Source organism: Martes martes (assembly GCF_963455335.1).
Source record: "Martes martes genome assembly, chromosome: X".
Classification (NCBI taxonomy): domain Eukaryota; kingdom Metazoa; phylum Chordata; class Mammalia; order Carnivora; family Mustelidae; genus Martes; species Martes martes.
Window position 1 is genome coordinate 58,500,851 of NC_137897.1, and position 15,051 is coordinate 58,515,901.

The 15,051-nt window shown below is 45.0% G+C and overlaps 1 protein-coding gene across 1 annotated transcript in view; it reads left to right on the top strand.

Annotated features, from left to right (window-relative positions):
* Window positions 1-14,843, top strand: part of SLC16A2 (solute carrier family 16 member 2) — a 129,116-nt gene extending 114,273 nt beyond the window's left edge. The window contains exons 2-6 of the mRNA XM_080795709.1: window positions 1,174-1,318; window positions 4,879-5,329; window positions 6,319-6,462; window positions 10,155-10,383; window positions 12,274-14,843. Of these exons, the coding sequence (XP_080651835.1) occupies window positions 1,174-1,318; window positions 4,879-5,329; window positions 6,319-6,462; window positions 10,155-10,383; window positions 12,274-12,494 (1,190 nt within the window). The 3' untranslated portion in view covers window positions 12,495-14,843. The remainder of the gene's footprint in view (window positions 1-1,173; window positions 1,319-4,878; window positions 5,330-6,318; window positions 6,463-10,154; window positions 10,384-12,273) is intronic.
* Window positions 14,844-15,051: the final 208 nt, after the last annotated feature.

Below are 15,051 nucleotides of genomic sequence, written 5' to 3' on the forward strand. Positions count from 1 at the left end.
TAAAGCCAGGTAGAACATGCTTAAGACTATAAATCTGGCTTAGCATACCTGGAAGGGCCTAAAGTGTTGGCTAGTCCAAATCTGACCCCGATTCTTGAATCCCCTGTTTTATATCTAGCATCTGCTTGCACACCTTCAATTATGGAAAGCTTCATTCATCCAAATAGAAGACATAATACAATGAACTTTGGACTAGGAATAAGAAGAGTTGGGTTTGAGTCCCAGCTCTGCCACTAACTTGCTGTGTGATCTTTGGTAAGTCCCTTCACATTTCTGGACCTGTTTCTTTATGAGTAAAATGATAGTGGAGGAATCTCTTTGTTCTAGTTTATGTTGGTTTAACTGCTGTAACGAAGGGCCCTTAAAAATTCAGTGGCTTAAAGGACAAGAAGCTTGAAAGACTCCTAATTATTGGAAACAAAGTGAGGGTTGCTGGAGGGGAGGTGGGTAGGGGGATGGGGTAACTGGGTGATGGGCATTAAGGAAAGCACTTTATGCAATAAGTGCTGGGCATTATATGCAACTGATGAATCACTAAACTCTACCTCTGAAACTAATAATACACTATGTGTTAACTAGTTGAATTTAAATTAAAAAAAGGAGATTTATTTTTTATGCAGTGTTCAGGGAAGGGGTTCCAGATTGGAGGGGGAAATTTGCTCCATGTAGTTACCTAGGGGCCCAGACAGAACTGATGGCAGTTCTATCAGTCTTAATACATGGCTTGCAAGGTCACTTGTAGTTGTAACTCACAGGAAAGCAGAAATCTCATGGGAGTTTCTTATGGTCCTGGCCTGGAAGTGGTGTGTATTACTTTAACACACATCCTATTGGTCAAATTCAGTCATATGGTCATACCGAACAGCCAAAGTAGCTGAGAAATGTAGTATACCCATGTGGTGAGTAGCGAGAAGATCCCATCATAGACTTGATCTCTAAAGGTTCCCTACCCCAGCTCTGTAGTTCTAGGTGTGTTTATTAACTAAACTACTGGTTCTCACATTGCCCTGCTACAAGTGCTATGGAAGCCACCTAACCTCTCTGACCATTAGGGACTAGCAGGGTGACAGTGAGGCCAATGCAATGTCCCCTGTGAAAGGCCAGAGAAGAAGAACTGAGATACCAACTGTATCACATCAAGCTAAGTTGTCTTTGTGCTTCTTTTCTCTGCAGCATGGGTAGGAGCACTCTCAATGGGCATGATCTTCTTCTGTTCTCCCATTGTGAGTATATTCACTGATCGTTTGGGCTGCCGAATCACAGCAACTGCAGGGGCTGCTGTCGCTTTCATAGGCCTCCATACCAGCTCCTTTACCAGGTAAGGCTAGGAGTTGCTGGCCATTTGCCCAAGGCTGAAGGTTGGCTTCATTCTGAAAATCAACTAGGGACACTTCCCATTGCAGAATCCACTGTGGCCCTGTCCATGTAGGGTCCTCAAAAACCCTGCTCCTGAGAATCATTGTCCAATGAGATTCATCTAAGTAGGGTTTCCAGGACACATTGGTATACAATATCCCCAAAGAGGACTCAAGAGTTCCAAAGTGGTGGGAGAAGGCTAAACTTGGAAGTTCATAAAGCTGGGCCTAACTCCAGTTTTGGCCACTAAATGGCTATGTCCACTCAATGATGAGCACCATTCCCCTATCTGGGCCTCAGTTCCTATATCTATAACATGAGGGGATTAGACTAGATGGTCTTTTCAGGTCTCCTAACAGCTCTGCCATTCTATTCCCCTTCAATAGGCCACACAACTCATGACCTCACTTGCCTTCCTAGGAATGAGCTTCTGGAGTGAATCCATGTGAAACACCTACCTTACAGGATTCCTGAGGGAATCTTATATTGAAAAAAGAAGTCAGCTGAACCCAAGGCCATTTAGCATTTCTGGCTCCTTTCCAGATATTTCTGGCTGCCAATGTATGGATAATTTGGGAAAGAAAAAAAATCATGTCTAGGGAATGAGAAGGGATGTTTAGCAGCATCCCTCACTGGGGCCTCAGACCTGGCACCCAGCTACCCAGCTAGGACTAGGCTAACCTCAAACTCTGGTCCAGTTGGTCCTACTGTCAAAACTTGGTAGTTTCAGGCAAGAAGCAGGCTATAAATTCATTCTCTGGTTTCTTTCTGCCAACACTGAAGTATGTCTGCAGAGAAAGAGAGATATAAAAACCCTCCACCATGGCCTGAGGAAGATGAAGTCTGTTGACTTTCTGCCAAAGACACTTTGGAAGTCATTATACTTCCCACTTCCAATCTGCCTGGGCTGGTGTATGAGAATGCTGGCCTGGAGACATGGCAACTTGTCAGGGACTTGCTTTCTGATCTTGGCTCACCAGAGAAGGACTATGGTTATACCCTCTAGGCCTATGTTTCCACTAATAGTGGAGAATGATAACTGGGTTCTGCCACAATTGGGCCCTGTGAGAGGGAGCCAGCTTTCTTTATGACTTGAGTATTTCTGGCTACCCAGCCTACCCTCTAGCAGAGCTTGGATATGGCCTACAATGATTTATTGGCTTGGTCCCATCCAACTGGGACAGTGAAGGGGAAAACCATGTCCTGCTTGGAATGTGCTCAACCTTCCTCTGGCAGCAACCCCTCTCCCCAAACCCTTTCAGAATCCCTTTGGTGGTAGGCCTCATTTGCTCTAAGCAAGCTGGTGCCTGGTCCCTTGAGGGAAGGAGCTAGGCCTCAAAAGTGGATCCAGTCTCAGCACTACACAGCAGAGCCCTGTTTTTTAATGCTGAGCAGAGCAAAGTATAAACAAATTAGCAACATACGGATCCCATTTCTCTTCCAGTACACATCAGCTCAGTTACAGAAGGGGAAGGAGCTCAGATGTATTTTTTTTCTGGCACTCTTCTTTAGGCACAATGGAGTAGGTGTTCTGTTCTCCAGCCCCTAAATCCTTCCCTACCCCTTTTGCCTTTTCTGTAAGAACATCTTTAGAGCCAAGAAACTTTCTGGATGGCATCATGTCCAGTGGAAAAATGGTTCTGCTTGTGGCTAGAGCTATAAGTCATCCTTTTTGTTGTCTGAATCAGGGGTCTGAGTTCCTTTATATGGCATGAGATGGAACAGAGTGTAGGCAGGGCTGGGGAAGCCATGGCAAGCATATGCAGGGGCTTCCTGTCTTGAGGCCCCACCAGAAATAATCTACCACACAGCACCCTGAATTAAATCTCATGCTTTGCCCCCACTAGACCTCTCCTTGAAGGTCTCCCTTAGACCTTCCTAACTCCTCTCCCTAGACAAGGTCCCCAGACCAGGCCAATCCCAAAAAATCTGACAGAAGAGGAGCAGTAGCTTAACTATGTGATCTAAGTGGAGGCAACCCTTTTAAAACTAAAGCTTTTGCTCATATCCAGTGACTGTAAGCAGGTAAAAAGCAATCTTGCCATTTGCAACAATATTGACTGAGCTAGAGAGTATTATGCTAAGTGAAATAAGTCAGTCAGAGAAAGAAAAATACCATATGAGTTCAGTCATATGTCAAGTTTAAGAAACAAAATGGATAAATATGGGGGGGTTGGAGAAAGAGGCAAATCATAAAACAGACTCTTAACTATAGAGAATAAACTGATCATTACCGGAGGAGTGGGTTGGGGGATCGGTTAAATGAGTGATGAAGATTAAGGAGTATGCTTGCTGGGATGAGCACCAGGTGTTGTATGGAAATGTTGAATCACTATATTGTACACCTGTAACTAATATTACACTGTATGTTATCTAACTGGAATTTAAATAAATACTTAAATAAAAACAAAGAAAAGGTGATATAGTTGTCTTAGAATCATGAATGCTAACACCACATCATCTCTATAGCAGAGGCCTAATCCTTTGCTGTATGACGACTGAGTCCATCTATGGAGAGCAACTGCCTGATCATGGAGTGTATTAGTTAATTAAATGGTCAGATAAGAACTATTGCAAAATACATGGAGGCTTCAAAAAGAAAACAAAATTCTTCACTAGGTTGTGCCAATATTGTCTAAGGGCAGATGGCTGGCCAAGCTGACCTTCCCATGGCCTTTTCTCTTTTGACACTTTGCCTCCTGTTACAGGGGCTTAAGGCCACATAAGAACTTAAGAGTTTTAAGGCAGAACCTGTCTTACTTTGCCAGGCTCACAATTTCTTTGAAGCTCCACTTCCCATCAAGCAGCCAGGCTACTCTGGGAGGCTAAGCCATACCATGTCCAGCAACAGGAACTAGGCTCTGGGAAGTTAAAGGGAATCCTTACTTCAGATCCCCAGGGAGATCATCTAAGGTCTGGAGGAAAGGGGTATCCAGACCTTGGATAGGGCTGGGGATGAGGTTTCTTGGGAAACTACCAGGCATTTTCTGAAATATGAATGGCCCTGAGCATAGAGAAAGATAGTAGAGCTCCATGGAGGATCTTGACCTTCCAAGATCTTTGCTCCTTGCAGACCTTTGTTATTACTTGGGATAAAGCTTTGGCTACCAGCCTATCCATGGTGTCTAGGTGAGCAGTAGGGTGAAACTTTTCTAATACCCTGACGTACTCCTTGTAGCCTCTTCTCTAGCCATTGCATAGGTTGGTTCTGGTATTCTTTAGAACAATTCTCTTTGATGGGGTACTATGATTCAAACTAGTGTAATGCAGAACTAGAGTCAAGTGCAAGCTTTGTTGATCCCCAGCTATGCTACATTGGGTAAATTACTTCTCTGAGTCTCTTGTTCCCTCCTCGGCAAAATAGTGATAAGAAAGTCCTCTTCTTTGTCTGTTCTGAGGGTCATTGGTAAGTGGGGTTGTGGGTTGATGGTGGGGTTATACAGGTCTCAGGAGGGTGATGGGAGAGGGCAGATGGATTGCTGGTCAGGCTGCTGAGAATAGCTCTTGGTGTTTCTCCCACAGCTCACTAAGCCTGCGTTATTTCACCTATGGAATTCTCTTTGGTTGTGGCTGTTCCTTCGCCTTTCAGCCATCTCTCGTCATCCTGGGCCACTACTTCCAACGCCGTCTGGGTCTGGCCAATGGTGTGGTGTCTGCTGGGAGTAGCGTCTTCTCCATATCATTTCCTCTTCTCATCAAAACACTGGGGGCTAAGATCAAGCTCGCCCAAACCTTCCAGGTGCTGAGTACCTTCATGTTTATTCTTACGCTGCTTTCGCTCACCTACCGGCCACTCCTACCCAGTTCCCAGGACACCCCAAACAAGAGAGGTGTCCGCACCCTGTGCCAACGCATTCTGTCTCAGCTTAGAAAGTATTTCAACATGCGAGTATTCCGCCAACGTACTTACCGCATCTGGGCTTTCGGGATTGCTGCTGCTGCCCTTGGTTACTTCGTTCCCTATGTACACCTGGTAAGGAATACTAGGGTGGACCCACCTTGCCTCCAAGAAGCTGCCTTTAGCCTTCCTGAGGTCCAGAGGGTAGGGATGGAAGACTATGAAAGGGCAGAGCTGGGACATTTGGCAAAAGAGACCAAACAATGTTTGAAGAGATCCAGAACAGGAAAGAACAGACTGAGGGAAGACCTCAATGGGAAAAGAGTAGAGTCCCTTAGGAGAAAACCCATGCTTTATCAATAGGGCTTCCCCCAGCTGATAAATCTAGATAGATTTTCAGGAGAAGATAAGCATCATTGGGATGGAAGACTGGCCTAGATGACCCAAGGATAGGGTTTCCTAAGAGTGTGTTCTATGGAATGCTGGTCTTTGTGGTCAAATGATTTGTTCAGGAAACAACATATAATCAATCTTTCTAGCTTCATATTGTTGCAATCTTTTAAAGGTACCAAAAATCCAGCAGTAAAAGAAATTCATTTAGCTTTGCTTAACCATTCTCCACCCAAATTCTACTGCCACAGAACTGTCAGTTGTAGTTCCAGTAATTATCTTCCATAGACCTCATGTTTCTTAAAACACACTTCTGGAAGCATTATGTGAGTTGGATCTTCTCCCCTGGTGACCTGCTGTTGCCTCAGGCTATCAGTTCTGGGTCAGGGAATGGGGAGGTTTGGGGGGAGCCCTTGAATTTTCTTAGTTGTTAAGGCTGTATGTAGTCTGCCCTGCCAGGATTTGTAGAAGGCTTGGAGATACCCACTCCCCTCAGCTATTGCTCAGAAGCCCAGAATCCGAAGAGCCAAGGCATATGAAGCCTTTTAAGCAATTAGAAGCAGCCAGAAAGCTCATTCTGGAGCTATGGCTAAAAAGGAGGGGGTTGTATGGGAGGGAGCTCTTGCCATGGTTCAGGAAAGTAAGCTGTAGAGGGTTTTGGAAATGTAAACAGTTAACTGGTCAACTCCTTTTCTTCCTCCTGTTCCTGGGGGTCCTGTTGCTCTGCTTTTCAGATGAAGTATGTCGAGGAGGAGTTCTTGGAAATCAAGCAGACCTGGGTGCTCTTGGTGTGTATTGGGGCTACCTCAGGCCTTGGGCGTCTTGTGTCAGGCCGTGTCAGTGACTCCATTCCTGGACTTAAGAAGATCTACTTGCAGGTGAGTGTGACCACCCTTCCCTGACCCTAGTGGTATGGGGAGGAACAGCCTACCACAGATGCTAGGTAACCCCCAGCCTTTGGGATAGACTGGTAGGTTGTGTCATTACTGTGCCCTGGGCCCCGGCTTTGACATGAGCTTGTTCTTCAACATGAGAAGGTCGATCAAATTCTCTGAGCTTCAGTTTCCCTTGCTTTCAACTGAAGTCATCCTTGTTCTGCTTCCTTCATCAAGATGGACTGAGTATCCAGTGACAGCAGTGTGTAAATGGAACCTCTAAGAACACTTTCAAAGAAAGCATTTATTAATAATAGCTCTTTCATCCAAAATAGGGAAACTGAGGCCAGGAGTTAGGTGTTGCCCGCATTGAGGACTTATCTCCTTGCTCCCCCATACTCACTTGGAAGGCCTTGGGCATCTGTAGTATTCTGTGTCCAAGTGTTTCTTTAAGTCCAGGTCAAGTCATTCACTTCTTATACTTTCATAGCTACTTGTACCAGGCACTGGCTCTCAAATTCTAGCTTCCTGATGGACACCAAAAAAAAGTGCCAGAAAATACAACCTTACTTCCCTTCTATGGGCCTCACTTTCCTCATTTGTACAATAAGAATAGTTCTTGCTTTTCCTATCTCACTTCACAGGTGAGGATCAAAATGCCTCACATTGTGGGCAATAGCCACCTGGATGCTAGAAAGGCCACTTTCTGTGTGAACTATGCTCTGGTCTGGCTTGAGACTACTGTTCAAATTGTCTGTCTTTGTCTACCTGGCAGCAGTATTGCCTTTCTGACCTTGTTCATGCTTTTTGCTCCTGCAGCTGGGTTTATCAGAAGGTACATGAATGTAGAACACTGTGAAGGGAAACAGCAGCCCCTCAAAACATGTGGTCACAAATAATCCATTAAAAAGTTGGTTGAGTTCTGACTCTTCTGGTAAAGCCCTAAAAGCACTTCCAAGAGGCCCTGATAGGGGCACTGACATAGTAGGGATTTCTCTGTCTTCTGACAGCTCCAAGTGTTTTCCTAAATATCTCAGATATCTTAGACAAGAATATGATTAAAGCTTTCTGTTGTGTTTAACTCTGTGTTAAATTTGCAAAAGGGTGCCCTATGGTTCATCTAGCCCAACTTCTCATTATACAGAATGAGGAAAAGACTCATACAGATAGTCATGGCAAAGTTGAATTCATATGTAGCACTTTTCTCATATTCCACTTTACTCTAAATGATGGATGAGCAGAGCTTATGTCCCAGAGATAAGTGATTTGACCAGAGTCAACTCAAAAGACTGATTGAGGTAAACCAGTTATGAAATCCTGAATTCCTGGGCAAATATCAGCAAGTGCCTTATCTGAGTAGCTTTTTGTATAGGAGAATGTGTGGCTTTTTCAGCCTCTTCCATATGCCAGCTGTGTTGGTCTTGCCTGTCATTATCAGCTGCTCCAAGATGTTAACAGTGCTGGAAATCAGGGTAAGCTAGTAATTGGCCAGGACTTAATCTTGAGGAAAACCTGCCTAGCCATATAACTCATTTCTCACCACAGTCCCTAGGAGAGAAATAGGGCCCAAGTAGCTTTTGCTTTCTATTGTGCAGAGGGAGTTCCAAGGTAGGCATTAAATAGTCAGAAGCAGAACTAGACTTAGGGCCCAGTGCTTCTGCTGACCACTTCCCCTACCCACCCAACACTTTCTCTCCCCTTTTCCAGTCTTACTTGACCCAGTTTTACCACTTAGAGTAATATGAAATAATCTTAGAATGTTATAGCTAAAATACATCTTTATCAATTGTAGTCCAACTCTCTAATTTTACAAATTGAGGAACTGAGGCCTAGAAAGGGTAAGTGACTTGTCCAAACTCATCTTGCTAGCGAATGTCTCAGGCAGAGAGCACAAGACATGGATAAACTTCTTTTTCTTGAGCTACTTAAGATACTCCATCACAGGAATTTGCCTCACTTTCTCCCTGGGTCAGATGCACGAGTATAGACCTGGGGAAAGAAAGGAGTGTAGACAACTTCAGATTCTGTAGAGATATCCACTAGACCCTGTGGTTCCCACTGTGGGCAAAGACAGACATGTATCTGGTGTCAAGCCCCTGGACAGTCTGTTGGAAAGAAATGACATCCTGCAGGACAACCTCACTTCCGGCCAATTTTTGAGGTCTAATTCTCAGTTAAAAGAGGGATTTTAACTTCTAAACTTGGCAAGGCCTCATGGAGGATGTTAACTGGCAGCTAGATATAATAGGTAGTAATTTGAGATGACCAAAATCAGTTAATGGGGTCCTTTGTATTGTATAATGGTATTAACTTTTAACTGCCATACCATTATGGCTTGGTTGATAGGTGGGTCTGATTTTATCTTAGAGTTATGTGTGAATTTCCTAGAGTTGAAGCTGGGATATCAGGGTCCTTATTCCTAGATTCCACCTAGGTATCCCAAAACAGCCTAGACAAAGTTAAAAAATCTTCCAACAAAGAGATTTCCTCAAATGGCACAACAAGGACATTTCTTGTCCTCTCTAAAAACTGACTGATCGACCTAGCAAACCCACAGCCAGTACAGCACAGAAAATCTTCAGGGCTTGAAGCAGCCTTGACCCTCCTATCCCATCCATGTGGTGATGTGGTGATTTATCCTTACTGGGTAAGTTTGCCTGCCTGTGTGAAGGATTAGAAAATCCTGGGTCCTGTCAAGGACTTGGTAAACAGATTAGGTCTTAGCCCTGAGCCTGGGATGACCTCGCTGTGCTGACTAGAGTGGGTGGGAGGAAGGTGGTTTATTTCTCTGCTTATAGCCCAGGTCTTCAGTCTGGCTCACTGATACAGGTTGCAGAGGCCCTTAATCAAAAGACCAGCTGTGTTTCCAGTTGCTTTTCTCTCTGTTGAGTGGGAAAAACTAGCCTCTGGAAAGGCAGTTTCTTTGTTTTGGAGTCAATTTGTTCAGTTCAAAGAAAGCCCAGTGGCTAATCAATGCCCCTGAGCTGGCTTCAGACTCCCTAAAACCCCTCTTAGTGTCTTGGTTCTCCTTAAAGTTCCCTTTGTTGCCCTTTGCATGGTGCCCGGCAAAGTTCAGAGGACCGCACAGCCATGCTATCTGAGATGGTACTGTGTCCCATATCTAAATCATAAGGAACCTGGGTGAATCTCCTGGTGGTTTCCCTCATGACAAGGTGTTTTCTAAAAGCAGCCACCCACATAAATGGGCATTGGGTCCTTTCTCATTTCAGGAAGCTGTGACTTCCATTCATGCCCCCATCTAATCATCATCAAGTTATCCTTACTTCCTTCCCCTCCTCTTCCCATATCTTACTTGGATCTGAGAACTCCAGCATGGTCTGATTCCAGACCCTAATGCCTGGGGCAGCCAAATGCAAGATCAGAACAATAGCAATCTCCTTTAGCTTAGAGTCCAATGAAAAGACAACTTCTTAAGGACAGGGGCCATGCCCCCTAACTTTTTAAAAAAATCTTGATGGAATCACAGTTAAACAGGAGCTCTCTTAAAAACCTTGAATCCTTCAGTGCAGGACTTAGAAGGGGCCTAAGTAAATATTTAACCTAATGCTGTCTCTGTTGATAGCCCCCGTCCCAATTTATAGATGGTAGAAATGAAACCCTAAGAAAGGGGATATGATTTGTTATGTGGTCTTGACTGATAAGCACAACATGACCTAAGGCCCTTGCTCCTCTAGGTCATCTCCTTCCTGCTCCTGGGCCTGATGTCCATGATGATTCCCCTGTGCCGGGGCTTCGGGGGCCTCGTCGTTGTCTGCCTCTTCCTGGGCCTGTGTGATGGCTTCTTCATCACCATCATGGCCCCCATCGCATTTGAGCTGGTGGGCCCAATGCAGGCCTCACAGGCAATTGGCTACCTCCTTGGCATGATGGCCCTGCCGATGATTGCTGGGCCCCCCATTGCAGGTGAGGCTGATATTACAGGGAGGGCATGAGTGGGGGAGTCCTGTCTTCCCTAGGCCCTAGCAATCCTGAGCACCTCTGCTTGAGGTCCCTTTTACTCTTATTCTCTATTTACGCAGCCTTGTTAGAGTGCATGAAACCCCTTACCACTATTGGTGGAAGAGACCAAGTACAGTATATGTGCATGGATTCATTTTTTGGGAATGGGCTTTTCATGGCTCTCTAATTGTTTCAGTGGGGTTTTATTTTAGACAGACTCGCTGATTCCAAGATGGTAGAGAGAGTAATGAGTTTGGCCTTCTCAATTATTCTATTGGTCCAGTATCTTCTTTTTCCCTCTCTTTATGGGAAAATAATTATTTGCAACTAGTTGGGCAGGAAGAGAAGAGAAAGTGGACCCCAGCTTTATTTAGGTTCAGAGACAAGCCCCTCCTTCTCTATTGGCTTCTGAACTGAGCCTGTAGAAGAGATTCGGTTGAAGACAAATCCCAGGACTGAGCCAGTGAGGTTTACTTCCAGCAGGCAGCAGGCGAAGTGTTGGCTTGCAGTCTTTCAATACTCCGTTTCCTTCTCCACTCTCCAAGAAGGGCATTGTTCATCCCCCAGGGAACACAGGAAACAAGGAAAAAAACAATGAAAAGAGAACTCCATTTCTTTTCTTTAGGATTTATTGTAAATTCTGATTCATGGACTAGCCTCTCTAGGCTGGCCAACTGGGCTAACTCAACAAATATCCCTTGAACACCAATTCTGCATAAGGCGTTGTAAGGGCATGTCATGCTGTTTGACAGTTGACAAAAGCTTTTTTTTTTTTTTTTTAAAGATTTTATTTATTTATTTGACAGACAGATCACAAGTAGGCAGAGAGGCAGGCAGAGAGAGAAGGGAGGAAGCAGACTCCCTGCTGAGCAGAGAGCCCGATGCGGGGCTCGATCCCAGGACGCCGGGATCATGACCTGAGCCGAAGGCAGCGGCTTTAACCCACTGAGCCACCCAGGCGCCCCAGTTGACAAAAGCTTTAACCCAGGCCCTTGTGCAACAGCCACACTGCTCACTGGGAGAAGGGAGCCTTTACCCAGCCTCTGATCCCAGAGATGGATCCCAGAGATGGATCCCAGAATCCACATCTCTTTCTATTCTGCTTACTGTCTAAGCAGCTCAAGGGTTTACTTGCCTTTCCTCAGTAGTATTTCTGGGCTCATGTTTCCTATGAGGTATCCCACATTAGCTTCTGAAGGCAAGCAGGGGAGTCCCTGCATAACATGACAACTGTATTCATGGTATCAGCAACCTATAGGAACCCAGAAGGGCCAACAATGTCGGTAACTGGGATGAAGAACGCATATATATATGGCCTTCTCAGGGTAAATGGGAACTTCAGAGGAAGGGCATTTCAGAGAAAAAAAATAGGAACTTAGCTGAACTGTTCCACAAGAACACTCTAGTCTAAGTTGGAGGGTATATCACTATGGATCAAGACAAGGCTTGGCCATTTTTTGTGGAACTCTTTTAAACTAGATTCTCTCCTAACTCCATACCTAAGAGTGACTGGAAGTTAAGCCATAGCTTCATGAGAGTAAAAAATGGAGAACTTTAAGTGAAGCTTCATTAGCCCCTTTCATAATAAGCATTAACCTCAAGGGCCTGCAGCCCCATTACCTCAGGGAGGAGCCACCTGACTTTGTAACAGAGATTTTATTTATTTATTTATTTATTTATTCATTCATTCATTCATTCATTTTCATTAGAAATGTTTAAATTGAGGGGAGATTAGGGTCAAGGTAGTGCAGGCCAAGGTTCTCTGGATAGGCATTGTTATGGCCCCTGAAATAGAGAGAACCTTTGGGCAGGAGGATAAAGCTGAACTTGACATGTCTTTCTTGACTATTTCAGGCCTCCTCCGCAACTGTTTCGGGGACTACCATGTGGCCTTCTACTTTGCTGGTGTGCCCCCCATCATTGGGGCTATAATCCTCTTCTTCGTACCTCTGATGCATCAAAGGATGTTCAAGAAAGAGCAAAGGGATTCCAGCAAGGATAAGATGCTGGCCCCTGATGCAGACCCCAATGGGGAGCTGCTGCCAGGTTCCCCCATCCCTGAGGAACCAATCTAATGCATTTTCCTTGCCATTGTGTACTCCTCCCCAACATTTTCCCTTCCCCACCCTGTGCAGCATTTACATTTTTGCCATCAGCACACTTGTTCTCAAACATGCACACATAGCAGTTCAGCCACCTGACCAGCCCCTTGGAACCAAAGCTCCTGTTAAACTCATTAACCAAATTCTCCCTGTGAATGCCTTTAAACCTGCCAGGGTCCTTCTCTCAGGATCTAGGAAAGTGTGGGATCCCCCTGGCCTTTGGAACATCTCCATATACTTTCTATACTTTCTGATACCTGGAGATGGTACTTCCTGGTGCCAGCTTGCTAGTCACCCACTAAAAGCAACTTCCAAAGGTGCTACTGTGTCCCTAGGAGCCTGGTGGGAAGACCCAAGCCTCTGTGTGCTCAGGACTTCCTTGCCATCTGTTCTTGGAAGCCATTGGTAAGGGGGCAGAGAAAGAGTGGAGAGGTAAAACCAGACAAGGAGACTTGCTTAGTCTCAGAGTCTCTGAGGGCTGTGGCTTTCCAAGAACTGTGGGTGACATCACTTTACAAGTGTACAAATAAGTCTCCCCACCATATAGTTGGTTAACAGTCAGCTTCCTTCTTCCCTTCTCCATTTTTTTCCTTAACTGCTTCCTCTCTTTTCTCTTCCACCTCTGCTTCTTTTTATGATTGCCATAGATGCATGGGTGCTTGAAGACAGAATGGACCTAGAGCTTGGGCCAATTAGCCTCATCTTGGCCTAGCCCACCCCTAAATTGATTATCAATTCCACTCATCTCAGGCTGAGCCACATCTCAATTTTTGGCTCAAGCGGCTATAATTATAAACTGGAAGAGTCAAATATCACATAGGGAAGGGACCTTAAACACCATAAAGTTCCACTTACTGCTTTTTACAGATTTCCCAGGCTAGTGTATTAACCTGCAGACACTTCCAGCTCCCCATCTGTATATTCACCTGTCAAAATGTGAAGAAATTCTTTTCATCTCATCAGGCAGAGGAGGACTGATGATGGGGGAGGGTGTGGCTGGGGGAGGGGCAATAGTTTTTGACCTGGCAAAGGACCAACTCCTCCATCTCTCTTTAGTCATGATAGGTTAATATTTCCACCTGGGTCAGGGCGGGAAAGGGGCTGTTTTAGGGAAAATCCCATTCCCAACCTGGATCCCCAAAATGTAGAGGCAGCAACTACAGGTAGGATTTAACAATTTCTTTTAGGAAGAGGAAACCATCTTAACTTTATCCCAATATGGCTCCCAAACTGGGCATCCTGAGCCACTCTGCTTAGTGGGCATTAAAGGTACCAGGAAAGGTAGGCTCTGGACCATCCTAATACTTCTGAAATAGGTGCCAGATGCTTCCCTATGCTCAGATTCTGAGCAACACTCCTGCTGAAGAGCATTCCCAGCCAGACTATGTCCAAGCTAGCACAACTCACCTCTTTAGGAGCTCAGTCTCTCTCCTTACTTGCCCTCCTTGTGTCTCTTTCTCCATATTCTGGGCCTTTGTCTGTTGTGCTATTACCCTAATCTTTCATCACCTTCTTGCCAGGCATCATTGACTGTTACCTGGAGCTAACAGTTACTTGCCACCCTAAGCCTGGCCCATCCAAAGCCAGAAGGATGAGGTTGCCTGTGAGGGGATCCAAAGAAGACAGTGGTCCCTAACCATGACATTTTCCGTTACAAACAGGCAGCTGGAGCATGGTTGGCCTATGATGGCTTCATTTAAGGCCAAAGTCCTGCGCCCCCTCCATTGGTCCTAGTCCAGCTTTTATCAACTTCCCAAAGGAAAACCCATTGGCTCTTAGCCCTGTGGGTGGGAAGGGGCCTAATTATTATCCTCCTGGCTCAAATAGCAGTGGTGCAGGAGAAGCTGAACCCCAGGAGCCTTATAATTCCAAGGAGAGATGATTGAAAATGTTGGAGCAACAAAGCCCATGTGCCCATTCTTCTTACCTCTCCCTGACACCAAGTCATTGGAGGGCAGTTCTGCAGGGCCTCCTTTGTTGTTCAAGGTGAAGAAGGCTCTTACAAATCAGGCTGCCAACCACTTCTCTCCAGATGAAGGAAAGACATTCACAGGTCCCAAATCTGCTCTATCAGTTGTCACATAACATAGTGGGGTGTCAGTTTATTTCTTCCACATATGTGCATGTACATGTGTAAGCTTGTGTGCTTTTGGAGAGAATGTTGGTTGGTGAAAGCATCTCAGTATTAATATTTAGGGTAGGATGCAGCCTCTAATGCACCACAGTTAAATCTAGGAGAACGAACAAAATTTGGGAGCTTGAGTTCTGGGACATTTAAATCCTCAAAAAGGTTTGGAACAAAATAAACAGATCTAAAAATCTAGATTTGGTATGTGTGTTGCCTACAGGGTAAAATAGTTTTAACCTAGTTAACAACAGGAAGTTTGGCTTCAAAACTGATTTCAGATAAAATTTCTGCCAGGGTCTATACTCTCCGTAAGAGCAGAAATTGGAAAAGGATCTATAGGGGGTTTGAAATTGGGTGGACTATTCAGTATTAGATTTTTAGGGAGCTCTGAAGTAGAAAAGT